The following is a 27,464-nucleotide window of genomic DNA, read 5'->3' on the forward strand; positions in this document are numbered from 1 at the left end:
TTTTGTATAATACATTTTAAAAAGGATCCCACAAAATATTTTGCAGCTATACAAATGTGCTAGATGTACACGTTAAAAGTGTTTAACAAGCATATTCTTTTTGTTTGGAGTATTAAATTAACAACTTCAGGCCTTGATCCAGTTGCTGTTTGTACAAAGAGCTCTCACAAATTGATCAGAAGTCTTGTTTGGGTCTGTAGGAAGATGGTTCCATACAGGTGATTTATAGACTTCTATCTAAAAGAAACTGTCATTATAAACAATCAAACAAAAAAATAGTAACAAAAGGAAGAAACCCAAACTCTTTCATGACATAGCCATGGCTAAATAATGTCTCCCACGTTCATCCTGTTGTAGCATTGTTGGGGATATCAGAATTTCTATATAATGGCATGATCTGAATTCCACTGCAATCGGTGAGAGGTTTTCTCTTGTCCTACTGAATATTGAATCATTGCTAGGAATTTGTTCAAGTTTGGCTAGGCATTTGTTGATAACACAGTGTTCTCTCATTTGTTTTCAACATCGGACATATTAAGATACAGTGGGGAAAAAAAAAACCACAATACAAAAAGAAAAAAAAAGAAAAAACATTTTACTAGATTTTTACATTTAGTAAATGGTACTTAAACTCCATGGACATGAAAGTAATTTTAAACTTTACCTTTGAAATTTTACCTTTTTCAATATTTCATAGAAAAGAAACGCTCTAAGATACCGTTCCAGACCACAGAATTATTACAGAACATAAAGAATATATGCAAGGGCTTCATCCTTTTCCCAACAAAGATGAGAGCCAACCCCATTTAACTCCAGTGGGAGAGGGGTCAGCTGAGAATGTGCCATGTTCCTAATTTCAAATCTCCTTTGTGATAAAAGAGTCAATAGCTTGGCATATACTTTGCCTTTGTAATTTGAATTCTATCAACAACTATTCCTAGCCACAAGAGAAATATTTTTAGGCAATATATTTGTATAGTTTCACAAAACTATGTCAAAGAGAGATGTGTGGGTATTTGTGTGTGTGTATGGACGTATGCGTACTTATGAGTTTGGGATGATTTTCTTAAAATACTTAACTTCACTTACATTATATCTTACATTGCAAAATGTACAGACACCCAGTGTTCTTTTTTAACAACATATACAGGTGAATTTATAGAGCCTTATAAAAGATTTTGTGATTCCAAATTAAAAACCATAGAAATATAACCAAAATAATGGAGAGTGGTTTATACCTCTGATAGTACATAGCGCTCATTCTGGTAATATTGACAGCTGCATCTTTGGCATTGAAAATTCATTATCTTTTAGACAAAATGTTGTTGCTTACAGCTTTTTTTTTTTTTTTCTTTTTTAACAAGAAAAACAGGATTGACCAAAATATGAATATTGGGGAAGTACTACTAAAGTTTTAATTTATTTTCATTTTTAGCAAGGATAGCTTAGGAACCCTGAATTACCTTCTCACTTTAGTGTATGGTGTAGACTGTATGAATCCAGTTAAAAATCAACTAAGTTGTACCACATTTTTCGGAAAATTATATATAATATAATATATATATATTTTATATTTATTTAGAAGCTTTGAAATAGTACAGTAAACACTTTGCAACACGGTGTATAAACTACAGAATGTCTTTGATAATTTTGTGGGTCTTCAGATTAACAACATGTTTATGACCCACGGGTGAAAAGAACATGATCACAATCTCTCTTGTAAAGTCGGAATAGTTTGGGGGACACTTGATCACACAAAAATAATATAAAACAGTCAAGTTTAAAACAGTGATATTGCATTTATAATGCACATTTCTTTTATCTGTACGATTGGCTTCTCGTGATGAATATAAACATCTAAAGGGCTCAGTGACATTTTGGAGAGAGAAAGATATATAGTGCTGTAAACAGGCACACACTGATCAGAGAGGCAAGATGAGTTGCCTCTGAAGTTTCTACAGTTCTACACATTTCAACTCATTTCTCAGGCCTGCTGAGAGCAATTAGGTCCTATTGTTGGCCATGATGTCTCCAACAGCACACAAATCCTTCAGTTACACAGAACTGGATGGCCAAGATAATGAAGTTGAAAGTTGATGCTTTTTGTTGGTCGACTTTTGTGCAAATCATGCTGCTTCAGGTAAGTCCTGTAGAAGTGACTAGCATATCCTTTTGCGTGCTGCGGGAAAGAAAGAGAGACACTTCTGAGAGAAAAAAAAAACCATATCTACATCAGTCTCCAACAGTTCTTAGGTTTAGTATTTCTTAAGAGAGCAGAGAAACAATCAAAACTTGTCACAAACTGTTGTTTAAAATTCTCATGGTAGCAAACAGTTTAATGTTGATTCACTTTTCAGAGAAAAGTCTTTTGGAGGCTTGACAGCCTGAAAACCAAACTTCACACGCTGCTTTATTATTCTGTCTGGCATGTCATGGCAAGTATTCCAATGTGCCTATACAGACTCAGTATAAGAACAAGGCAAGTAGCCAGACTTGCAGGTTCAATATTACTGGAATTTCCAAGCCTACTTTTTCCTAGTTCAGCTTGTTATTTTAAGCAAGATCTAGAAACCCTCAAAGATTCCAAAGTCGGTATTCCTTCTCTTTCAAAGTGAACCATTATCCTCATCACCAAATGACCCTTTAGTCTGGTTTGACGGACAAAAAAAGTGGTGCATTAGTGCTACAATTCAAATTTCAGCATTTACTGTCAGGCTGGAAATTAACTCATGTTACACAGATGAAGAAGGTCAACGCATTAGCAAACCATATCCTAATCCACCAGCTGTGGTAGCTTTATTACCTCAAGACACCAGCTATTTTAACTGTAATTGGGAGCAAAGGTAACAAATGATTTGTACTAGCATTCAGGAAGACCCTGGGTTAAATTCTGATCTCAGTCACGCATGAAGCTGAGGCAAGGAACTAGCTCACTCGCTGAAGTATTATCATCATCATCATCTTCGTTATTGTTTAATAAAGCTTGTAATGATAAAATCAGGTTTTACCTTAGCTCCAAATCGACTAAACTCCTACCCGAAATTCGGTATATTTCTGTGCATGAAGTGTTACAACTAAACCTGAAAGGAATCTTTAGAATGACTCCTTGAATCAAGCCATTCATGTATACATATTGATGCTTGCATGCTGACAAAAAACCACATCCATTCTCCGATCCATTTAACATAAATATATACATTAGCCACACTTATTCATGATATATATTCACCAGTAAGCGTATGAAATGTACCTACTGTATCACAGGGAAGTTAAGATTACTTATAGGAACATGTTAACATGGGTGTTTTATGTTTGTCTAATCTAGCCTGCCTATGCCACAAGATGTACAAGAAAAATGGGGAAAACATTTCAGTATAATCTATCTGCTCAACACACAAACAATTGCCAGATGTGTTATTAACATTAAAATTAAAACATCTAATACATTATGTTTGGGATGTTTCAATTCTGTAGCACATTCAATTCTGTAGCATAATTAGAAAGGATTTTTAAAAGCTTCTGCAAGATATTTTTTTAACATTGCAGTTAAGGTTGAGATCAGAATCTTTATGATGTTTTGATGCAGTATATAATCAGACCAATCAAGTTTCTAGACATCTTTTAAAACATCTTTTTAAATATTACAAGACACAATCATTCCAGTAATAGTAATAGCAATAACAAGACTTATATTCGATCCTTAAAACTTCTTTACAAAAGTTCACTAATAACTTCAGTTCTCCTGTAAATATTTAAGTGCAGTAGTCTAGATTGCTGTCTGCTATTGAGGAACTCACACTGTAGTACAGGCACAGTAGGACTTCCATGGTAGAAAACTACCCAGATAGGCACCAAGGGCAATTGCTGCTTTCGTGCAGCACTACTGTCCTTCTGCTCCTGTGAGGCTGTGCGTTGGTGGTGCTGATGTGGAACTTGAGGTGTGCAGCAAAACCTGATTACAATATTCTTTCAGATAACACAGAGATTGAGTTACTGGCTGTGTCTAGTCTTTTGCCATGTAAATTAGTGCATTTTTTCATTTCTAAACTTCAGTTAATATGCTTATATGACATGGCAATCGGGCCATCTTATAACATTAACTAAATATTACACAGGAGGGTGCAGAACACCTGCAACTCTTCCCACCAACAAAAATCCTTGTCCCAAATCCCAAAATACCCTCTGCCAACACATAAAATGCATTGAATTTCAAAGGCAACTTTTGTCCTTTTTTTTTTTTTTTTGTATTTGCACAGGAATTTATGTGCAAGCAAATCTTTCCATGTCTACACCAGTTTCTGTCTTTTTACAGATGGGGAATATAAATCAGAGAGGTTAAATGGAAAGGAGGATGGACTTAGCTTAAAACAGAGGGCAATGAAAGTTCTGAGATCTGTTTCTGGCTCTGTGTCTGTGCATGCGTGTTCATAAATAAGCTTTAAGAAGAAACACTAAACCTCTCTGTATCACCATTTCTCCATCTGTAAAATGGGAATAATATTGCTTACCTATCTCCTAGAGGTGCAGGAAGGTTTAAATCACTATTCTTTATAATCCACTTTGAGATCCAGAGATGGCAAGTGCTATAGAAATGGAAGTATCAGAGTCAGTGTAAGAGCTGGAACAAGAACACCATCATTTCTGGTGCCTAATATCTCCTCTGAGACCACAGCTCTCTCATCCCTATTTTATCTTCTGTTCTGAACTCTCAAACTAGCGCACAGGGAAGCTTTGAGTCTGTGCGAGTATGGGTACTAGTTAGAAAGAGGGGGTTAATAATAAGCAGGTTCATAATTCTGTTAATGACATTATACTATTTGTACATATATTCTAACAGTATTCGAGGTGAACAAGACGATTAAAGAATCATAAGTTAAAATTCTTAGGGTACACGATTTCTGCTGTACTGACTATTGATTCTTCCCTAAAGACCTTAACAAAGATTTTGAGTGTCACAGTAAGAGCACTACTGCATAAAATTTATATGGAATTGCAATAAAAACTTGAAAGAAAACCCAGCAAAAATATATTAAGATTCATTTGTTCCTCAGTACACATTAGTAAGCCTCCCATTCACAGTGAGCTAGTTCTGTGTAGACTGATGAGAGCAGACATGTGGCATCGGTGGCAGATGAACAGAAAAATAAATGAAAAATACTAACATAAGAAACAGAGAAGAGAAAATGAAGTATGCAATGATTATTCCTACCTTATGAATCAGAAATGAACAGAAAACACTGTATAGCCCTAGTCTCTTTACAAATCTTCCTTTCCCCCTGTTGTGAATCATCCTATTGCTTCCAAAGTTGATGTCAGACTACTCCTTTACAGCCATGAATACAGTCATATACATTTCCTCTTTTGGCAAGCCCTAGAAGGGATCGCCTGTACTTGGAAGATTTTCAAACTCTCTGAATCAAAATCTTCTCCTGCTTAGTACTGCTAGCTGATCTAACTGGGGCAGAGAGAAGGCCTGCTGCTTCTTTCCAAAGCTGGCAACCACAGTAGAGATAGGAAACACATCCTATACCTTCTATAACAATTGTCACTTTTGCTCTATACTATATTTAAGAGCTCCATAAACTCCCACAGCATTATATGTGCTGTAACAGAATGACTGCCGAGCTCCTCCAAGAGCCAAGAGTCTAAAGATCCAAATGAACACCTGGATAATAAAACCTCCAGAGTATATCAAGTGCCAGGAATGCTGCTGCTATTACAGAAATATTGCTGATCCCCATTCATTTTAGAAGAAGACACTTGAACCGAAAACCCTCTCTTTCAAATCAAAGAAAGCTAACCGACAGGAGAACAGGGGGAAAAGCCAGTATGTAAACTGCCATCTTGCTATTTCACATCCAACTGTTAGAAGTTTGCACAATATTTAAGGAATATTTGTCTTCATATGGGCTTTCAGATACGGCCTTCTATGCAAACACTTAATGCACTACGTTTTTTGTATGGGTCTCCTGTGAAAAGTGTGTGCCTCCCTATGTCACATTTCTGCAGATCAAGTGGTCCCCATGCAACCCTGCAACTGATACAGAGATTACCAGGAGGCTGTCATCTCCCGCATTGCACTCAGAAGTATCTCAGCTATTCAGGGTTTACAAGGAATGCCTTCGTCTTGTAGTGAACGATAATTTAAAAAGGAGTTCATTACCTCATATACATTATGGCAACGTTGTTTTTTAATTAGCATTATTGGTTTTGACACTTTATTTTTATGGTTTGGTTTACAGTCTATATGTTAAATGTAGCAGATGAAACATTGCCTGTCACTAAATCCCATTAGCTTTGACAGAGGAATGGACTATTCTAGTGACAACCACCAGGCTCCAAGTTCAGCAATCTTATGCCAACTGAATAGAGACTGGGACTTAAGTAGTGGTAAAAGATAATCTATATGAAACAATGTGGAGCTCTAGTTCAGTTATCAGCAGCTACAGTTTTGGAAAGAGGTCAGCAAGTGAATGGGAATGCAGAGTAAACTATCATAGTTCCCTCACCCTTTGAAGTGGTGCATCCAGGTAAAGGGTGAGACACACGGCTGGGGCTGGGGGATGAAGGATGGGGATTACTCTGCAGCCACCCATGTTCTGTGGATAAAAATTCCAGTCATTGCAGGTGTCAATTCAGTATCTTTTGCAATCCATAGTCTTTTCCTTTTCCTTAAATGAGTTATTACTTAAAGAAGGTTTTTAAAGCATTGCTAATAATATTTTATGAAAATTCCACTACTGGCATTACAAAAACAGATTATCTAACCAAGTCCCATAAACTTTAGTACACAAATATGAAAATAGCATTTTACTCCTATACCTTTTCCTCATGAATTAGTTTAAGGGGGACTTTTTTTCCCCCTTTTCTTCCATGGCTTTATTTAAGAGATTTTGTGCTTCAAATCTGTGTACTCTGTAGAGCACACTTGGGCAAAATAGCTTGCGTTCCATGTTATGGATGCCCGTGTTACAGTTTACACAATTAATGTGATTCTGTTGACTCTGTATTATATCAAATAATTGAAAAAAAGGAAGATGGAACATACTTACTTTTGTACTTTAAAAAAAAAAGGACAACTCTTCCCTAACGTCAGTGAGTCAGCTGGCTCTGGTGGCCACTGTTTATGTGCTTATGTGTATGTCTGAAGACTCCTGAAAGCCACCAATGGAGTTAGGTAAGAACGAGACCACATTCTGCCTGGCCATTTCTGGCATGTGACAAGATAGGCTCCTGCAGGTGAACATGTGAGCTGCACCAAGGCAGTCTTTGTCCCTAATGAAGATATGGAATTCAGTATGACTGAAAAGTTCTTTCTCGGATCTGCAAAACCCCAAATATAAATTTTGATTCTAAAACAAATGAACAGCATCTGGACTGATGGGTACAATTATCCAGATTTCACGTGAAACAAAGAAAGAAAAGAAGTGAGCATTAAGTCTTCAGGCTGTGAATAAATGAAGTAGGGTAAAATGCAAAAGTTTGTAAATATTGCACTGAATCTTTTCTGGAAATAGACTTGCTTTTAGCTAAATAAATAAACCCCACAGATCATTAAAATATTTCCTTCCTTTGCAAATACATCTTTACTTCTGGAACAAAGATGATTATGCCAAAAAGCTATCTTCTGTATAAAGTAAAAAATGTATCCATATATATTGCCCTTTCCTTTTGTCTTGCATTAAATGCATACATTTCCATGTCTATGTTCATTTAAAGCGATTCAAGAAACAGTGATTCCCAGCCAAGCCAAAATTTGTCACTGGTGGACATTGCACTGACCATAATTTCGTGGACATGATGAATAGTGTTACCTACTATAGTGTTACCTACGAAAAGGGGGAAGGAGGTTTGTCCTTTGCAGTTACATACAAAACCACTACTTTCGAAATCTGAACAACTTAAACAGATTTTTTTAAAACAGTTTATTGACCAAATTTCTGACTGACACATATTGCTGTTTCTATTAGCTTCACTTCAAGATCGGAAAGTACATACTTCAAAAGATAGTTTTGATGTTTGGAACAAGTCTTGGTAAATATTTTCATATGGCAAGAAAGATGCCTGATTGATACAAACGTTGACACATCACGACAGTCACTGAAATGTTTCTCTGGTGCTATTGAGTGCTCTAAGATTTATATTCTACCTGGACTTAGCTTATCCTCTCGAAAAAAAACAAACCAAACCAAAACATTTCAGTTCTTAAGGACCCAAGCCCCAGGTCATGGGACAAAATTTCTCTCTATTTAAGCCTATCCTCAGGCATAGGCTTAACTTTAAGCACTGACTTTAATCAACATGCGCTTTACATTAAATATACGATTAAGAAGGATTTTGTTTTGAACCAAGTCCTGGATTTTGCCATTAATGTTCTGGGGCACATAAGATACTTTTATGTGCATTTGATATTCTGTTCTAAATGTTGACTTTTTTTTTTCACTGCAGCAACAGCCCAGTGGTATAATACATGTCAGATTTGATTTATCACTGGTTGCCATTATTTACTACAGAAACAATGCTCTTTAGTTACTAGAATTCAGCACAGAAAGTGCTAAGCTATATTCTATAATGTACCATAAAAAATACCAAAGACAGTTTTCCCACAAGATACAGTGAGCAGAAGAAAGCACTTTTGTCTTTCTGTACTATTATAACTGTACTATCTACCTGAAAACACTAAAGATAATACATGACATTACCATTATATTCAGAGAATAATGGAATATTTAATTTTGCATGAGTTCTTATAATTATGTACTGCATTAAGACCAATTAAATAACTCCTAAATTATTCCTGATATATGTCAAAATTAGCAAGATCATAGTCCCCCGGAATAGTTCCAAATTCTTCATCAACAACTTGCTCTAATTGCATACATGTTCTAGCAGCAAATTCTCATTCTTCCTGATTCACTCTGAGTTAATAATTTTGGTATTATCCTTAGTAATATCAGTACTGTATTCCACTTTTTTTTTTCTTTTCACAAAATTTGCTTATGTATTTGCATGCAACAATGCTTTCTTCTCCTCAATATTCTTTTCCTCTTCCTCCACGTGGTTTTCGGTTGGGTTTTGTCTGTCTGTTTGTTTCAAAATTCACCATTTTATCGCATTCTTCTGAAATCTACTATATAAATCTCTCTCAGCTGACAAGCCTAAAAATGAACATGCCAGTCTGAGAGTTAACCAATGCAGAATTTACTAAAAGCTGGCTACAATGTGATTTAAAATTTTCAGCATCCTGGGGAGAAGAGCCATTCCTCTTAAATTGCTCCTAAGTGCCTAAGTTCCCAATAGATTCAAGGCAGAAGAATGATATGTACAAGTCACTATTTGGTGGCCTTCAGAGATGCCTAAATTAGTCGTGCTGGATTTGGCCTGAAATAATTAAATTTACTTGTTCTTGCACAAACAAGGTAACATGCATTACAGTATTACATCAGCATCACACTGTGTAATCCTATAAAATTTATCATTGCCTTGATCTTTTTTCCCACCACCTCCCTCTCCTAACAGGAATTAGGTGGCATTAGGATCTGGCAGGTATGCCCCCTCTCTTTTTGTGAACATTTTATTTCCATTTATAAAGGACAGTACTTAACATTGTTTTTCATGAGTAGCATACACTCAGACTTAAGAGAGTCCTTCCCAGTTTACCAAGACAACATGCTTAACTGTGTCATATAAATGTCTGACAATCCTTTTGAAACCTCCCTTATTCTAAAAGATAGATTGGCTCCGTTTCTATCCATGAATGAGGTTTGTCCATGACCATTCTTTGACACTTAGGACTACCAGAATGGAATGATTTATATCCACATTATTAAAATTTCTCAGCCATATCAAGCAATATAGAGGAGCCATAAAGTATGATCATATTCAATCTGCTTTTAGGAATGGTTCCTGGCCCGTGTTCTGACACCTGCACCATGTCCAAGACTTGTTAGGGGAGAAAGCTAGCTGACACAGGCTAGAGGCAGCCACAGAGTGCAAGAGTAGAGACAGTAGCATTCCAGTGCTGGGAAGGATCCTGTTTAATAATTAGAAGCAGTGTAGCCATATTGGACATAAAGAATATTGCAAGTACAAAGCACATGGCACTTTACCTCAGGTAGAGCAGAAAAAATAGTTATTACTGCATCTCATTTGTAAGCAAGAACTTCTTTAGATCTCAGTTCCTACGACTACCCACAGCTGTGTGCAGTGACATTCAATTGTCATCTAAATTCCAGTTGAGAATAGATGGATGTCAAATTAAAGCACAAATAGGCAACTAAAGAAGTCACAAAGTGACAGAATTTTACTCCGACATAAGATGAATCCACAATATCAGCACCTATAAAATTCCTTATGAATAAAGGTTGCATTCAAGCAGTTTCCTTAATGAATCCTTTTCCAGTGCTGAATGCAGCCATGATGCTGGAGATGAAAAGATAAAGTCAGAGGACTCAGGTCACTTGCTAAAACAGGAGTCTGTCATCCCCGTAACTTCTTTGGTGAATCTACTCTGCATCCATTTTTTTTCCTTTCTAATCCACATTATTCCTGATTACCTGTGAAAATGTCATGTAAAATAACATCATTTACACATATGAAATAGATTCATGCATATGCAAGAAATGCAGATTTACTCTTGCAACTCATATATGCACAGAATTTTCAGGCAGAATTTAGGAAGCAAGTTCTGAAGAGTTGCTTCCCCATGTCCATAATATTTTCTCCAAATAATAAAGACCATTATCCTATCAAAGAAAGAAATTAAATTACCTTATGAGAGTTTGGATTTTCAGTGAATCCATATTGATTGCTATCATCGGATTTAGTTTATTAGGTACTGAAGTTAAAATTATATTCTAATTGTCTGTATCTCCTACTTCCTGTCTTACAAGAAGGTACCAAATACATAATTTTTCACTCCTCTGACATCACCATACAATGTTTCTAAAACAAATTAAATATATTGACAGGTACTTCCCAGCAGCAGCCATTCTACTGCTAGCTGTGGATTCTCGGTGGCTAGTGCCCAAATAGAGCTGTTTACATGCTTGCCAGATAAATAGCAACACTGATCCCTGCAGTGTGCTTGTCCAAACACAATAAACAGGTGCAGTTCTTTCTCTTACTGGCTATTTGTTGCATTCTTTAAATGGTTTTCCCTATTTTTCCTTCTTTGACTAAGAAATTAAAAAAGGAGCAGTGGATGACAGTGGAAAATCAGAGTGATAGTGCACAGCAAAAGGGCCAAAACCAAGAATAATTTCCGCTGCTGTGCAGGTCAAGGTGTTTCTCAGGTTGGTGCAAGCAGAGAGAAAAAGACTTTGCTGAGAACAAACCCAAGATTAGGCACACATTCAATTCTCCAGCTCCTGACTGTCACAGTAAGGAGGTTTGTACATTTAAGAATAGCATTTATTCGTAAGGAATAGAATTTGCCTATCAAAAATAAATAACTTTAGTGCCTTTGAAAATTTTAACTGCAAACATCTCATTGGTTTCCAAAGAGACTCACGTCAGTAAGTGGCTAAATTACTTTTGTCATAGGATTTAAATTTGTGGGACAAGAGGCATTTTAGAATTTTAAACCAGCATAACACAGTAATCTCAAAAATCACTCCTCAAGTTTCAAGCAATCTTGGGGCTGATTTTTTTCACATTCCACTGGTAAGAATCCAGAGAATGGTATTTCATTATTAAAAAAAAAACCTCCACAGATGATATATTCACAGAAGATATAAGCACTTTCAAAATCGGCATAAATCAATAAATATAGCACCAGTCTGAGATATAGTCAGATATACAAGACTTCTGTGTGTTCCAGTCAGAACTGGCAAATACAGACTTCTACAGCTATCAGAGGACAAGAAACAGTTGGAATGACATATTTTAAAGACAAACTAAAAATATAATTTTCTTTCAAATAACAGTTACTCAGGTTGTTTTAACTTGCTCAGTTATTTTCATGTACTGTAGTTGCAAAGAGCTCTAGAGTTGTCTAAGATAAAAGATGCTATGTAAACCTAAAAATGGGTACATATTTTCATCAGTATTTTGTACAGTAGAGGGTACTGTTAATCCTGTTCAAGATGACAGTTACATAAAGAGATTCAAGCAAACAGCATTTATATATAACAGCTAACACCTGTGCTTTAAAAGTAAAAGAAGAATGCTTATTTATTTTTCTTATATCATTTTCATTAAAATTGATTAAAATAATGTAATTTATAGGGTTTGGGGGGGCTACAGCCAAGTTATCTTTGCATATTTATATATTCCTTTTTAATTTTGCTATCTGAAGTGTCCATTTCTTTTCTATTATTGCAGTAATACTCTGTAAGTGTTCCTCCCTTTGAGCAATAGCTGCAAGAGGAGTACGTTCAGATGAAGAATGCAAACCAGTTATGAACGCGAGATAAAAATACCTTTCAGAAGTTATGCAATAATCATTGAACAATGAATCATGCTAAGTGGTTTATTCAAAACACAGAGTGCCAACAATAACAAGTAAAAATACATCATAGTCTTGCTCTTCCCTAATTATATTTTAATTGGTATTACCTGTTTATTTCAGGCTTTGTAAGCTTTATTTACCTAATAGAGATGATGTAGCTGAAGTGGCAAACTTGAGGCATAAGTGAATAAATCTCTTTAGCATTTCAGATAATGCAAAAAAATGGGAATGCTCGATTGGACTTTTTAGAAAAGGAAAACTATTTAACTAGTTTTCCCAGCATTGATAGATGTCGGCTTTTCAACTCAGCCTCCACTTTTGCTCAGCAATTTTGCACGTACAAAGCCATTCTCATTTGTGCAGAAATGAGAGCTGTATCTTGTCCCAGAGATAAATTCCTGAATATAAGTGAAGAGTTCCACTATCTGTAGCAGGATATGCAGGATATTCAGCTATGCAAATCAGATTCAAAGTTGAAAGATACAATTTTAACATTCTTTTTGAGCACGAAACTGTACTATTCACAAAGGAACAACTCTTTTACTATGCACATATCATTTGTTTATTCATACCAATAAAAACTGCATTTGAATGACACTTCTTTCCTTCTTTTTTTTTTTTAATCCAGCATCACAATATTTTCTTCTTGTCCCAAGAACTGTAATTTGTACATGCAACTTATTGGTGCCAATCTGGTGGCTTTTATTTCAAAGTATATTGCATTTTTTACTTCAAGTATGTGTGAAAATCATAAACCAAGTTAAAAATTATTAATGAAGGGATCAGACAGCTCACAAGCTTACCTGATTTGTATTAGAAATCAAATAGGGTAATTTCAAAAGCAAAAATAGAGACGGGCCTAATTTTAAAAAATTTAGCAAGTATCCCATTCAAAATAGCTGTTATGTTTATGCAAATGTAATGCTATAGTGTCTATCGCAGCTGTGACAAAACTGCACAAATAATTTCCAGAAGGGAGATATAACTAAACCAAAAAAAAAAGAAAAAGAAATTCGCTTTCCATCATAGTAAATACACAAAATTGTAATTTCCTCTTTTTTTGAGAACTTCTCCAAAACAGTAAAGACTTCTTGCTTAAAATATCTTTCATATATTTATGTTAAACATCAGCAGAAAATGTTGTTACATATCCTGCCATGCAGAAATAGGCCTTTAAGATCCTAACTAGATCAAAATACCCCAAAAATATTTACGTGCACTTTTTTTATTCCTTTGAAAAATGATCAAAGGGCTGTGAGGCACTTCTTGTCCTGGTATAAACACATGAACATTTTTCTCCTCTAGGTCATTTGTTCTGACCTAATCAGGGCGATGGATAATGACTGTAAGTTAAACTGTTCTTTGTGCTAGCTCTGTGGTAGATTATTTGCAATAAATTGATGGTCCAACTCCTAAACATTCAACAGTGCGAAGACTTTTGATAGCTTTTTAATTTTATTTGTAAACCAACTTGAATTGTGTAAGTCAAGTTGAGCACGTGAAAAATATTTTGTAGAACACGGATGTCAGACTACATCTATACTTTCACATAAACATAGGGACTTGTGCTCAGACCTATGTCTCCCCGACTGCATACAGAACTTCGCAGTACCTCTACTGCAGGGTGAGCCAATGGCTACAGAACAGAGGATACAGAACAAGGATAAGTTCACCTTTAAATTTTTTGGATGATACAAACAAGTCTCATGCATGTCTTTTGACTCTGCAACCCTAGATCTATGTGCACCTGTCACAGGTAGTGTTGATGTTTAGCAACTATGCCACACAAAACAAAAAATCCCCAAGAAAGGAAGTTTTTTCCCTTCCAGTTCACCTTGCTTAGTGGCCAGCTTTTTGGAGACCAGCTTTCTTATTCTCTCTCTACATATATGTCATACCCACTATGATAAAATCCTGACTCAAACATAAAATATGTTGATGGTGTTGGCAATAATTACCATGATAATGACATAGTTTCATCAATGAAGATGAAAATGCTTGCGTGTATGTAGAAAATATTGCAGAGCTAATTAGGGGGCTACTTTAGAACCCTGCTATATTTCAGAATATCTGCTTGTAGAAACACTGTTAATCTGCGTAGTAAACTTTGCCTTTATGTAGTTTATTTTTACTGGCTTCTGAAGTAGCTTAAGCTATGCTAAAGTAATTTTTTTTAGAGCAAAATAAGCATTTCTACATACAAAATTAAGGTATTGTGGCAATTTTTGGTTGTGTTCATATATTAAAAGATTCCTGATCTCTTAATAGGAAGAAAAAAAAATTCTATCACTAATGTGAGTATTTAACATTAGGAAAGTTCTCAAGTGCTATAAAAGGAATGCACATCTAGAATGATCCACAATTACACGAGAAAAAAAACCCAGTTACTTTTTATCATCAATTATAGACCAAAGCACTACTGACAGGGATGTAACGGTGCTGCTCCCACTGTTACCATCTCAGGACCTGGTCCAAAGTGTTAGAAATAAATCAGAATCAGGCTGATCAGGTATTCATTGTGAAGGTAAGTCTCTGTTAGATATCTTACAGAATCTGGTACAACAGAGTTTGAATCTTGCATTAGAGGTTTTGGTCACTACAGTAAAAATACTTATAAAAATAATGGTTAATATAACCATCACTGAATAAAAATTTTAATAGAAATGCTTAGAATCTATTTTAAACATACAGGCACTGTTCAAAAGCTATGTTTTGTTTTCCTCATCAGTGTTATTTCACTGATTTTATTTTCTCCAGGCAAGTTCAAAATCTCATGTTTTATGAACATTCAAGTAATTATGAAAATTTCTTAACTGTTTGAAGAAAGGCAGTATTCAAATCACATGGATGAACAAGAAAAGTAATTATAAATTACGCAGTAAGAAGTGTATGTAAGTTGGAAGAATCCTGGAGTCACTCTGTGTTTTCAACCCACCACAATTTATTGATTCCATCACAATTTTATAACTTGTATTCATATTAAATACTTAAAACATGAGTGAAAATATATTCTTCATAATATATTATTTCAGTAAAAAGAGTACAAAATACTTTTGGTGTATTCTGCTCAAAATAATGAACAGAACATGTATGTTTACGTAGAAATTGGTGTGTGAACAAGTCTAATAGCTTAGACCAGTAAGGTGAAAATTTGACAATGGGACAGAGAGAAACCCTTTCCGGTACGAGCATTTCTATCTTTTTCTACATTATAATTTTTAATATAGCTGCTGCTGCTTTCATTTATCCATGCAATGACCTAAACCTCAAGTAACACAGAAGCATACACCCAAATCCCCAATATTGAGTCTTTGGTTTCAATCATGCCCCATGATCATAAATTTTACAGATTATTGTATTATTTGTGTCAAATATGTACCATCTTATCAAACGTGAATGATCTTACTGGTTCATGACCTGCTTGCTCTTCAGCTTTTGCTGCCTTGTTGCGCTCTTGTCATTGAGACTGGCAAATGAAAGTGTCCAGCTTACCTTCTCTATTTTCATGCAGTCTCCTTTTTACTTCATGTCCCTATCACAGGTTGTCTACATTAATTGGTAATAAGCTTTTGATATGACTTTGCATAGAAGTATTTTTAGTATTTTTGCTTTTATGTTATGTATTTCTATGTCATTAATAAACTGGCTAGAGCTATATAGTGATATATTTTCTGTAAGGGTTTTGTAATACTTTTAAAGTGTATTTTTAATTCAATTCCTTTTTACAACCTGGCATTTTATTTCCTTCTTGCTGGCTTTGTATTGGGGGACACTTTTCCAGGAATTATTCCATGGTCTTTTTTTCTCAAGAAGAGTTCAAATTTCTCGTAATATTCATCGTCTTCCTCATCTATCATTTCCAAGGTTCTGGACTGCACATGCCCATTGGAACACAGTGCAGGAACCACCAACCTTACACAAACCTGAGCGGATACACTCATAAGGCGCACTAAAAGCTCCACATAGAGCTATTGGTTTACATTTGTAGCTATTGCGTTAATGGCACAGCTTAAGCCAGTAAGTTTACTCAGCTGTTCCACTGTGCTGACACTGCTCTGCAGCCTTCAATTCCAGAGTGAGCTAGGTCAGAAGCAGACTGGTTTTTCTGGACCAGTCGTTGCTGTGCAATGTGGGCATACTTGGTCTGTTGGAAACTTGACTGACCTAAACCATCTTCTGTCATCTGCAAACACCGCACCATTTTTCTCATTTCTGTTTCTAGATAACTAATTTTTTTAACTCCATGGATCTCTGCATAGACACTTGGGGAACTCTGCTTCTGCTAAAATGTTCCATTTATCCTTATGAATTTTTCTCTTAGGCACAGAGGGTCTGGTAATGCTTTGCCCCATGTCAACACTTGCTTACTTTTGTAGCTTCTTCTGCTACAGAGAAGCTATGCTAAATGTTCTTTCTGACAGTTCAAATACACTATGTTGGTTAATTCTCACCCACTCTGTCAAAATTCTAATAGATTGACAATCTTTCTGTGCAGTTTTCCTGGACAGATGCCAGCTACTTTATTCCTGAACCCCCAAAGTTATAATTTTATGTCCTATGCTAAGATTTCTCACTGGTCTCTAATGTACAAGATTTTCTAGTACTTTTTTTAATAAGCACGACTTCTGTCATTCTTTGCTTACTAGCTTTTGTTAGAAACTGAAAATTAGAGAAACACAAAAGCCACTGATGACTTCTTATTTGTTCACTGATGACTTCTTATTTGTTTTAGTCAATTTTTCGACAACACCCTTTTCCATCGCTCAGCCTTGCACATTTATTTGAAATGGTTACCTAGGAGGGTGGCTTCCTGAATATGGCTTTCTTTCTCCATCCCTCCCCTGCTAAATATAAATGCAAGAAACAGTTTAGAGCCTCTGCAATATCCCTGTCCTCACTAACTGCAGCTCAAGAGACCCACCAATTCTCTCCCAGCTTACTACACTTGACATCTTAAAAACTGTCTATATTCACATGCCTTTGGCTATTTCCCCTAATGCCTCTTACCTTCCCCCTTTGCCTCTTATCGCCACTAATGGCTATCCTAAAGTTTACCCGCTAGAACTTATGCTTCTTTTCTGACTGTTTTGCTCAAGAACATTTCTTTTTTTAAGAGACCTCTTTAGTTCATATAGGCTTTGTATTCTGCAATATACTTTTTTTTCTTTGCTACAGATTTTTCATATGGCCATTTTCATACACGTTGCAACTTTTTATACAGTATTTTTGCTGAATATGAGTGTTCTGTTTCATACATTTTAATTGCTTTTTTCAAAAAAATCATTTTACTGACAAACTGATTTTAATATGATCTTCTTTAGTAAGAAGTTGAATTTAATTTTATTACAGCTGCAATTACCCAGTGGTTCAACTAAAGTTCCTTCTGAATCAAATTTCTCTTAAGAATTCCTCTCTTTATTAATTTATCATTAATAATGAATTATTTACTCATTGTTACAACTATTGTGCTCTTTCTTTTCTTTGCTGCTGTTATTTGCTGTACAACTATGCTATAAAGTTCAACTAAAGAAAATATTAAATAAGGGAAAATAAAACAGAGAAATATTACTCTTGTTTTGTACCAGTTTTAGCTTTGAGATTCAAAGAAGCAAAATTAAATCTGGATTCTCAAGCGTAGATTATATAACACCTCTCCTTTGTATTGTTTACATCCCACATTTTTCCTCCAATTTTTTATGCCCTTGTACCAGAAAAGTGTAAAATGTAGACTAGTGCCTATGTGTAAGCACGTTGTTCAACAATACTACTTATGTTAGCTGAACAAAACACAAAATCCCTACACTGTCGATAAAATAGGTATTTCACTGTTTGAAATGAAACTCCCAGGCCTAGAATAAACCAGAACAGAACTACCCTGGTGGTGTCACCAGATAGAATCACCATTGCAATGCACAGACTGCATCAGAACTCTGTTGTGATTAGACCATCAGTGCTACAAAACTCAAATTTGTAAATGAAGTGATGGAGATTAAATTAGTACTGCTAGATTACATCTTACTACTGAAGATTCTTAGAGGTAAATGATGGAAGACCAGCTTGGGAAAGACAGTTATGAGTCATCAGGTCATAGCTAAGTGAAATTTCACACTGGTCTTTAGAGTACGACCAGATGATTGACACCTGACAGCCCACACAAGATAAGCTGATTGTGTCAGGACATGTTTTTTAGGAATGGCTTTCACATATGAGAATTTGTATCCAAATTTAGAAGCTTTCAGTAAAGCAAAACTGAAGAGTGAAGTGGTAAAAAGACCTCTCTCAAAGACTGAAACACCTGGACAACTAACTAAGATGGGAGAACCGAGATATCTGTTCTGAGTATGATCTGTAGCAAAGATCTTCACATGCCAGGACTCCCAGTGCAGCACTCCTCAAAACAACTAAACACTATATAAAGAAATTAATATGATTCAGTGAGATTCGTTTGCTTTGGTTTTTTTTTGCCCCCCCCCCGATCTGCTGTCCTAAAGGACTTCTGTTGCTTTAAAAAGGATAAGTATTGCAGTGTTAATGTCTTTGGCTTATTTGGATGAGATAAACATCATAAACTCTTGAAGTCAAGATTAAAGTCTCTAATAAAACACAGAAGGCTGCTAAATAGAATGAAAAGACATATTAGATCAAAGTATTACTCAAGGGTTCTACAACTGGCTGAGACTCCAAAAGGAATTACGAAGATCTTTTTTGAGATCTATCACGCTTTCATACCACCCAACCATAGTCAAAAGGTGACCAAAGAAAGAGGCAAGATTTTGGAACAAGCAGAAAGCACAGAAGAGCGCTGACAAAAGTCAGTACTACGAAGCTGAAAGATGATCAGACTGAAGGCAAAAAGTTTTGACTTCTTCCTTCCAAACCCTTAACGTTAACTATGTTACTAGTTACTTCAAAATAATACACACACTGTTTATTCACAAGACACTGCTCAATCATAAAAAGAAGCTCCTAGGACAGTTCTCTCAATTTCAGTCTCCAAAAACATTAGCCTGGCAATGTCAATGTTTAAACAATCTATCCAAGAAAACTTTGGAAATAATCCAGTATCAGAAAACAAAATTGAGCAACTCCCCCGCTGATATCAGCTGATACTTTTGTTGTTGACAATCATGTCATACTAAAAACAATCAAGGTTTTGTCTTATTTCAAAAGCACTGAACAATGCCTTCTTCAGCGGTGCCTGAATCCAAGAGAAGCCATTTTTCCCCACTGCTCCTAAAATGGTGTCTGTATTATCCCTACTATGAATAGCAGAAAGAGCTAATTTTTATTCCCGCAAAGGGAACGCTTTCATGCGGCTTTTTGAATAGTACTTACTCAAATATGGTGGTTTGTAAGGCGCTCGTGTATTAGACAGCAGTCCATCCAACTCCTTCCTTTCCAGAGTGTTGTGAAGGGCCTTCTCTTTGCCGAAGGTGGAGAAGGACCTTTCTGCGCCCGGCTGGGCTTCTGGTGTTTCAAACACTTCAGTGTCTGGAACGGAGTCCATGCCAGGTACATGCAGATTGCTGCGGTAATCTGCAGCTTGGCGTCCATCGGATGGAACAAAGGAAGGCATCCAGCACCGATCTGAGTGGCCCAGTGCTTTACATTCCTCCGTGCAATTGGAGAAGAGATCCATGCCTGCAAGCATGAGAGAAAAAGAAACTACACATATAAGCTTCAGCATCATTAACAGCTGCTGACAGATAAGAAAGATTATGCCAAGACAAGAGAGAAGTGGAAAGAGAAATGCAGGAAGAACTTCTTCCACTACTTCCATCTCCTCAACAAAAAAAACCCATCTGATTGTCCAGTCTTCAGGATTCAAAGACAACATTTAATAAGCGTAACTGAATGCCAGAATGTCACATGCACTCACAAAAATATCACGAGAAGAAGGGTGTTGGCAGGTCTATCTCAACTTGCAGATCTCACTGTTCAGAACCCATTCAAATAAGGTTCAGTTCCACTTGTAAGTTGAAGTCTGTGATTCAGCAGTTGAAAAATACTTGTTTAAGAACATGAAGGAATTGTTTCTACATAAATGTATCTCTGACCAAACAAATTAAATGTCTTGATTGAGGAACCACAAATTTCATTTATGAGAATGAAATATTAATGAGTCATATAAAGGAACTATCCATGCATGTGTTAGTCTTCAGACAGAGCCTATTGATACTAAAAGCAGATCTTGATCTTACAAAGTAGGAATACAGCTTTCAAGTGATCGGGATGGCTTATTTAATCAATTGTTACATCATTCTTTCAGAGACAGTCTTCATTGCTACTGCAGCAGTCCTTACTATTGTAAAGTCATCCAAATAAGGGGACAGAATCCTATAATAAATTACTGTAATTAATGGTACAAAGGTAGCTGTAGTCCGATGTGACATGGCTGTGGATACTATTGACAAAATTGTTAATGCTTCCCCTATATAAGCAAACACTTGTCCCTGTCAACACAGAACTGTTTGCTTACAAATCCTTTAATGCTATTAAGATTTCAAATGACAAGCTATGCTTCTATTGACTACCTTCAGATCAGCTTTCCAGAAGAGTATTTCCTGACTGTGAGTCACTAAGTTGTTGGATTATAATTGTTTTGAGAGGAATGGTGTATGAAATTATAGGCAGAGAGTAAAATAAACACCAGCGTCTCCAAGTTGATGTTCAACATCACACAAAAAAGCAGAACAGTAAAGAAATATCTTTTTCTGGTATTTATAAAGAGGACTGAGTGTCTTAGAATAGCTGTATGTCAAAACTGAACTAAATCTGTTATAAACATTGCATTTACAAGCATTGCATTAGAATCACAAAAAATGACACTACTTGCAAGAGAAACAGGAAAAAATTTTGAACAGCTGTAATAAGATTCATGCAATGTAGCTCATTCACCAGCCAACACTGTAAAGAACTGGATTAGCTTGATCTCCAATGAGAGGATTAGCATTAAGAGTTCTACCCATGTTTTGAACCATAATTTGACTTATATTAGTAATATTTATGTGGTATCTCAGACTACAAAAAACAATCTCTTCAGCAACGAAGAACCCTTCTGAGCTATCAATAAGTGATTCAGTACTAAAGGCAATCACTTAGAAAAAAATATGAAGAAAGAAAAAAAGCTTTTCATCTCAGATTAATCTAACTTTATAATGAGTTTTTAATTTTAAGTAATACACAATGCTAGGTCCAGTTTTGATTAGAACCTTGCATTGATAATTGGCATGCAGAAGTCTGAAAATAAATTACTGATCAGTGAACTGTTGAAGAATGCAAATGTGAACTGCAGATATGATTAAGGAATCAGATGAAGATCATCAGGCAAGGTGTACAAATTGTGTAGTTCTAAATTCTGTAGTGGTAGTAGCTACCAAAGACTGAAAAGAAAGATTTAGATGCGGGCTTCCCAGAAAGAAATTAATATATAACAATGTCTATAAAACCGTGTGTGTGTGTATCTTATGTGATGAAATGTCTGCACAAAAATATCTGGTTTGCAAGAGAAGACATATTTTATGAATCTAACTTTTTGCCATTCAGAAGATTTCAGTGAAAATTAACACAAAAGGGTTATTTCAATGCTCAGACTTCCTAGCAAAGTTATATGTAAACATATACATACGTTTTCCTACTTTTAATAGGAAAATTATCACAGTTACATTTGCTAACAGTGTATCACTGACCATATTCATTCAATATTTCCTGGAAGACAGCAGGAGAAAGGAAAATTTATCGATAATTATTAAATGATATTCTTTAGTCAGTGAGGAGGTAGATATTATAATACTATTGGGTTTAAGATATATATTCAAAGATAGACCCTTTCTTTCCCCATCATGGATTTTTATTCCCCCTGGAAAATTACCCTCCATTTTGCTATTTTGTTTTCACATCAGCTGCTAAACTGCAAAATGTCTCTATCCAAATATTATTTTTCTAGTTCCCTTTTGAGTATCGCTTGTCTGCTGCAGTGTACTGAATAGCATTATATAACAGTTTATTATAAAAGAGATGTTACAGCCACTATAAATCAGGATTTTGAATAAACAAAGTAATGACTGTACGGGATATAAAATGTAAGCTTATATGACAAACTTCCCTCCCCCACAAAGAAAAGAACTTGTAAAAAAAGGAAAATTATATACATATAAATCTGAATTTTAATATACACTGCTGGAACACACAGCCAGAATATAAATGCTTGTTTAGGATGGGAATAAAATGTTCAAAGAAGCCTGGGCTGGGTATTGTTCCTACTTGAATCGCTTGCGATATTCCCTAAGAGTTTAAAGGATGTAGATCCAAGCCCTTGGTTTCAGTATTTTGACAGGAGAGAAATTTAGATTGGCAGTCTGAATTTGAAATCCCTGGGCACCCACGTATATTTACATTGACTTTGATATGAATGCTGGCTATGCTTCCTCCACCTTTTTCCTGTGGGTCATGGTATAGAATTCTCTGTTTCTAACTGAAAAATATTTAAAACAGGGGGCAAGGCTATTTGCTATTTTCCAAGAAGGAAGGATACATCATGGTTAACGAAGTAAGACATTCAGCACAGAACTCCTTCATACGCCAAGAATCACGTTCTTGATTTACAACAAAAAGAAATGTTCAGCAGTATAACACTTCCATCTCATCTCCCTCATAAATCTGGTTATACATATGATCCCTCAGAACTAAACTATCTACCATAATTGCAAATCCACATTAAAGAAAAATGCTTTCTATTTTTCATTTAGTTATCATATTAGACCTTGCATGCAGATAAACTGAGATTTTAAAGGTGACTCCGAATTATGAATTTCAAATGTCCTTTGTGGATACAAATAGAGAGCACACTTGAAGTGCTGAAGAACGATAAGCATTGCACTGTTTCAAACACAGTATACATATAAAAGCTTGTGACAAAGGACACTAGCTCATTCTTATTTGCTGAAGTCTTTATTACTAGAGATGCCAGTGGCAATATGAGCTCTCACACAACTTTAACTTCGCAGATTTTGAAGGAAAATGAGGCCCTGCCCACCTCTCCAATGGAACCCAAAACTAGGAAAGGAGTTAAATATTTAAGTTTGATATCTGCATCTAAATTTCCGGAACTCAGGTGCTTTGAATCAGATACTTGGTAGTGCTGCATTTCTGAAGCATAGTCCCAATTCACTTCCTTTTTCTACTGCAAAAGGAGAAAATAAAAATTTCTATGTGCATGAATTCTAATTGGTTTGAAAGACAGTTTAGGCCTAAAACCATTTTTAAATAATGTATTCTTTCTTAATTTAATTAAGGGAGAAGAGCCGTATACCAAGCCTTTAGAGTAATAAATGAACACATTCATATGAATTACTGAGTAAACAATGCAATAAAAACCAAAGATACAAATTAAATGTTGACAAAATATTTTCATGGTATTGTTACTGAGAGGTGTTTTTTTCCTCCCACATGTGTAATTTTTTCATAACTTCTACTTTGAATTAAATGGCATTTTCTGTTTCTTCCATGGTACTTTTTCTTAGAAAAAGCTAGTTAGATGCATGTCGTAGGGAGCCAGGCCTCCTTTTCAGTGCTCCATTACCAGAACAACCATTTGGTTAGTTTAACCTTGAGCAAATTATTCATTTCCCTATGATTCATGTTTTGTGTCAGTAAATAAGGATAATGATGTTAACTTCCTTTGTAAAAGACTCTATCTACTGAAGAATTGGACTTTATGAAAGAGAGTTGTTATCATTCTTTCTTGCTACCATTCTTTCTTGCTATGTAATTGGTGTGCTGCCTTGGATAAAACTGACTTCATCTGCATGAGAACATGAATAAAGACCCAAACATCTTCAATATTCAGCTCTTCCAGCTTCAGAGCCCTACCTGGACCATTATTAAGCATGTAGCCCAAGGAAAGAAAAGAAAAAAAAGAAAAAGAAACTGCCCTCAACTTGCGCCAAAGCACTCTTCTAAGCCATTTCCATGTTTGCTCTCACTTTATCCGAGATAGACTCTTAGCCCCAGTGATCTTCAAAACAGGATTTGGCTGTCACTCTGTACAGGCTCAGAAGGAATACTGGTTTTCTCTGTCCCATTATCACTAAAACTCTTCTTCTGACTTCTCAAATTCTTCTCTGTATGAGCACTGAAATAGCATAGCTTTTCTGCAATAATGCATACTAACCCTCTTAGGGTTCACCTCATCTGTACTGGAAAAGTGTGAGGCAACATTTCACCCTGTGCCTTTCTATTAGACCCCTATCAATTCCCTTCATAAAGTCAACTAGTTGAAGCCTAATTTTAGATCTCAGCCAATATATACTGTCCATGAGATTATATTCAAAAAAAAAAGCTGGCGCATTTTATAGTATATACATGACAGTACATACTTAGCTTCCACATCTTGGATATTCGCTCCCAAAGCGCGTTATCATGCCAATTCAGTGAAAAAGGTGAAGCAAAGTTAATATGGTGAAGAAGTCTGCATGTGTGGCTTGAGAAAGCTGAGTAGCTAGTGAGCAACCATATGAAATAAGTTGATGGCATGAGTCCAGATCTTGTAGGACAGGTGTCTAATCATACAATTTAAACATACACGCACGCAGAGTATTAATTGGCGCCCAAGCTGGCAATTTCACAAGGGAGGCCAAGAATTTAATCAACCATGGGAAATAAACTAACCTCATGCTTAGAAATCACTCCTACAGAACATGATTGAAATACAGTGTGTTAATAATAGGTAGTAGCGTTGTATTAGCTGTATTTGTTCTACAACAAATAGCAGTTTTTGTCTCAACAATTTTCAAAGAAGAGCACAAGTAATTAGAACACACACTCTGGGTTTGAGAAACACCTCCTCTGCTTGCCAAAAACTTCTTGTGCTTCTTCCTTTTCAGAAAGTCATTTTGCAAAAAGCTCAGATTCCTATCCCAGTTAATGAAATGACTACTCAGTCCATGAAAATTAGGCTCTTGAGTATCCCACTACTTGCCATTCCCTGCTAAATTCAGATGGCAGTACTTTTATACTTCATGGATGTTAAGGTAGATAAGAATGTGGATAATTAGGAGGCATTCAGGTGGTACCTTAACGGGAACAATATGAATCCCTTACATACACTCCAGCGTATTTGAAACGATGATTAAATCACTATTAAGAAAATACATTTTGTGAAGAGGTGAACTAGAATCTTATTTCAAAACATAGTAAAACATTTAATGATATGTAGAACAGCTTAGTTCAGAATTGTCACTAAATAATTGTGCAGGATAAATCTACAAGATGGTGACAGATTTTCATCCTGCATGTTTTCCTTCACAATTAATAACTGACTATGACCATGGCTAGTCAGCTTGGCTAGCAATGGACTGCTACAGAATAGCTACTTGTGTGCCACAGGACTGTTCACTGTTGACAGTAACAGAAGTCATGTACAGAACAGTAAAATGATGTTTTGCAAACAGAACATGCTGCTGACTAAAACTGGTATGGAGTGAGTTTTACTTGTCAATGTGAATTATCTACTGAATATTTTTGGATGAAAATACGATGCTTTTGAAAGCAAATAGGATGCTGCATGTTATCAGGTAACAGGAAACAAAACAAAACCAAACCAAACCCAAAACTTCTGCCATGTTATCAATCAGTGTGTTTTCCTTCAATAATTTAGAAAGAATTGATTATAGAGCATCAGAACAACTGAAAAACTGGGAAGGCATTCCCTCAGGTATTTCCTCTAGCCATTCAAGATCAAGTAAAATCTATGCTCCTATTTTTCCCCATAAATTTCATCACCAAAACCTAATAGCAAGAGTGGAGTTTTTATATCAAAATATCTCGTCATTACTGAGGTCAAGGGTCACAGTCTTTGCATCACAACAGCAGGATTCAGCCCAAAACTTACAGGAAAACTATATTATATGTATGTAGAAGACTAAAGCAGTTTTTACAGATATTTGTATTTAAATACTTATCTGAAACTAGCATTTAAAAATTGTGCATGCAAATTATTCTCAAATCATAGCACCGATACATTACATTGGAAGTTCTGTGTATTTGAGGTTTCAGTTCAAACCGTGACTTGTGAGCAGACCAAATCTAATTGTCACCTTTCATTACTTTGTATGTAATCACCATGGAAAACACAGAAGTTCATAAATGGCATCAGATTCCTAAAGATTTGAAATTATTTTGAAAGTATAGATTTTTTCCCCTATTTTGATAAAACAGATATTCTGAAAATGAAGTATTTACCCAGCTAAGGACTAATGCCAAGTTTGACTGTAGTTCCAGTGTTCATATCTGAGATAGACTACTTTTAAAATTGAGAGAGAGAATAAAGAGCAGAGGCACAATAAGAGCACTGAATGCATCTAAAAGAGAATAGCTTTCAGTTGATGTGCAACTATATGATTATATTCCCACCATCAGTCAAATCCAGCCCCTTCTGCAGATGTTTATTCTTTTCTCTCCTGTTTGGTTATTATGGTTCATTATGTTGAGGGACTAAGCTGATTGAAATGTTCATTGAGATGACTGCTGCAGTAAAACGCATAAAGGAAAAAAAAATGGAATGCAGGGAGGGCAGGAGGAGAGGGAGCTTTTTATAACTCAGTAGCACTGATTGCTGCATCAGAAACAGTGCAAAAGAAAGGGTGGGGGGAGTCTAAATACACGGCTTTTTAAAACAACAATAAATCATACGCCATATATAGGCCAAAAATGAAAGAGGCTCTGTGTTCAGATGTAAACTTCTGGCAAGACCTGGTTTGTTGTCAGGTTCCCAGACACAAAATAGACACTCTGTTCACTTAGCATGAAGCCCTGCAAGAAGCAGGGAGCTCCGGAGACTCTTGGCGCTTCTCAAGTCTCATTAGGTCTGCATATTAATGACTTGCAGCAATATAAAGGGGCCCTCTTCCCCTGGTGCCTGTGATTCCCATCGTTAAGGGCACAGTGACTATAGCAGCAAGAATCATAGAACCACAGAACAGTTAGGGTTGGAAAGGACCTTAAGATAATCTAG

General features: G+C 35.8%; 1 protein-coding gene across 9 annotated transcripts in view; it reads right to left on the reverse strand.

Annotated features, from left to right (window-relative positions):
- Positions 1-578: 578 nt before the first annotated feature.
- The window catches only part of PCDH10 (protocadherin 10), a 33,990-nt gene continuing 7,104 nt past the window's right edge, over positions 579-27,464 (reverse strand). Inside the window, exons 4-7 of one of the 9 annotated variants that reach the window (XM_030492119.2) lie at positions 19,787-20,092; positions 6,510-6,599; positions 4,509-4,583; positions 579-2,179 (exon numbers count right to left, since the gene is read on the reverse strand). In XM_030492119.2, the coding sequence (XP_030347979.1) occupies positions 4,549-4,583; positions 6,510-6,599; positions 19,787-20,092 (431 nt within the window). In that variant the 3' untranslated portion in view covers positions 579-2,179; positions 4,509-4,548. Of the gene's footprint in view, positions 2,180-4,508; positions 4,584-6,509; positions 6,600-19,786; positions 20,117-27,464 lie in introns of all 9 variants that reach the window. The other 8 variants (XM_030492117.2, XM_030492124.2, XM_030492120.2 and 5 more) reach the window with 8 other exon arrangements.

This window comes from Strigops habroptila, chromosome 7 (genome assembly GCF_004027225.2).
Source record: "Strigops habroptila isolate Jane chromosome 7, bStrHab1.2.pri, whole genome shotgun sequence".
Lineage (NCBI taxonomy): Eukaryota > Metazoa > Chordata > Aves > Psittaciformes > Psittacidae > Strigops > Strigops habroptila.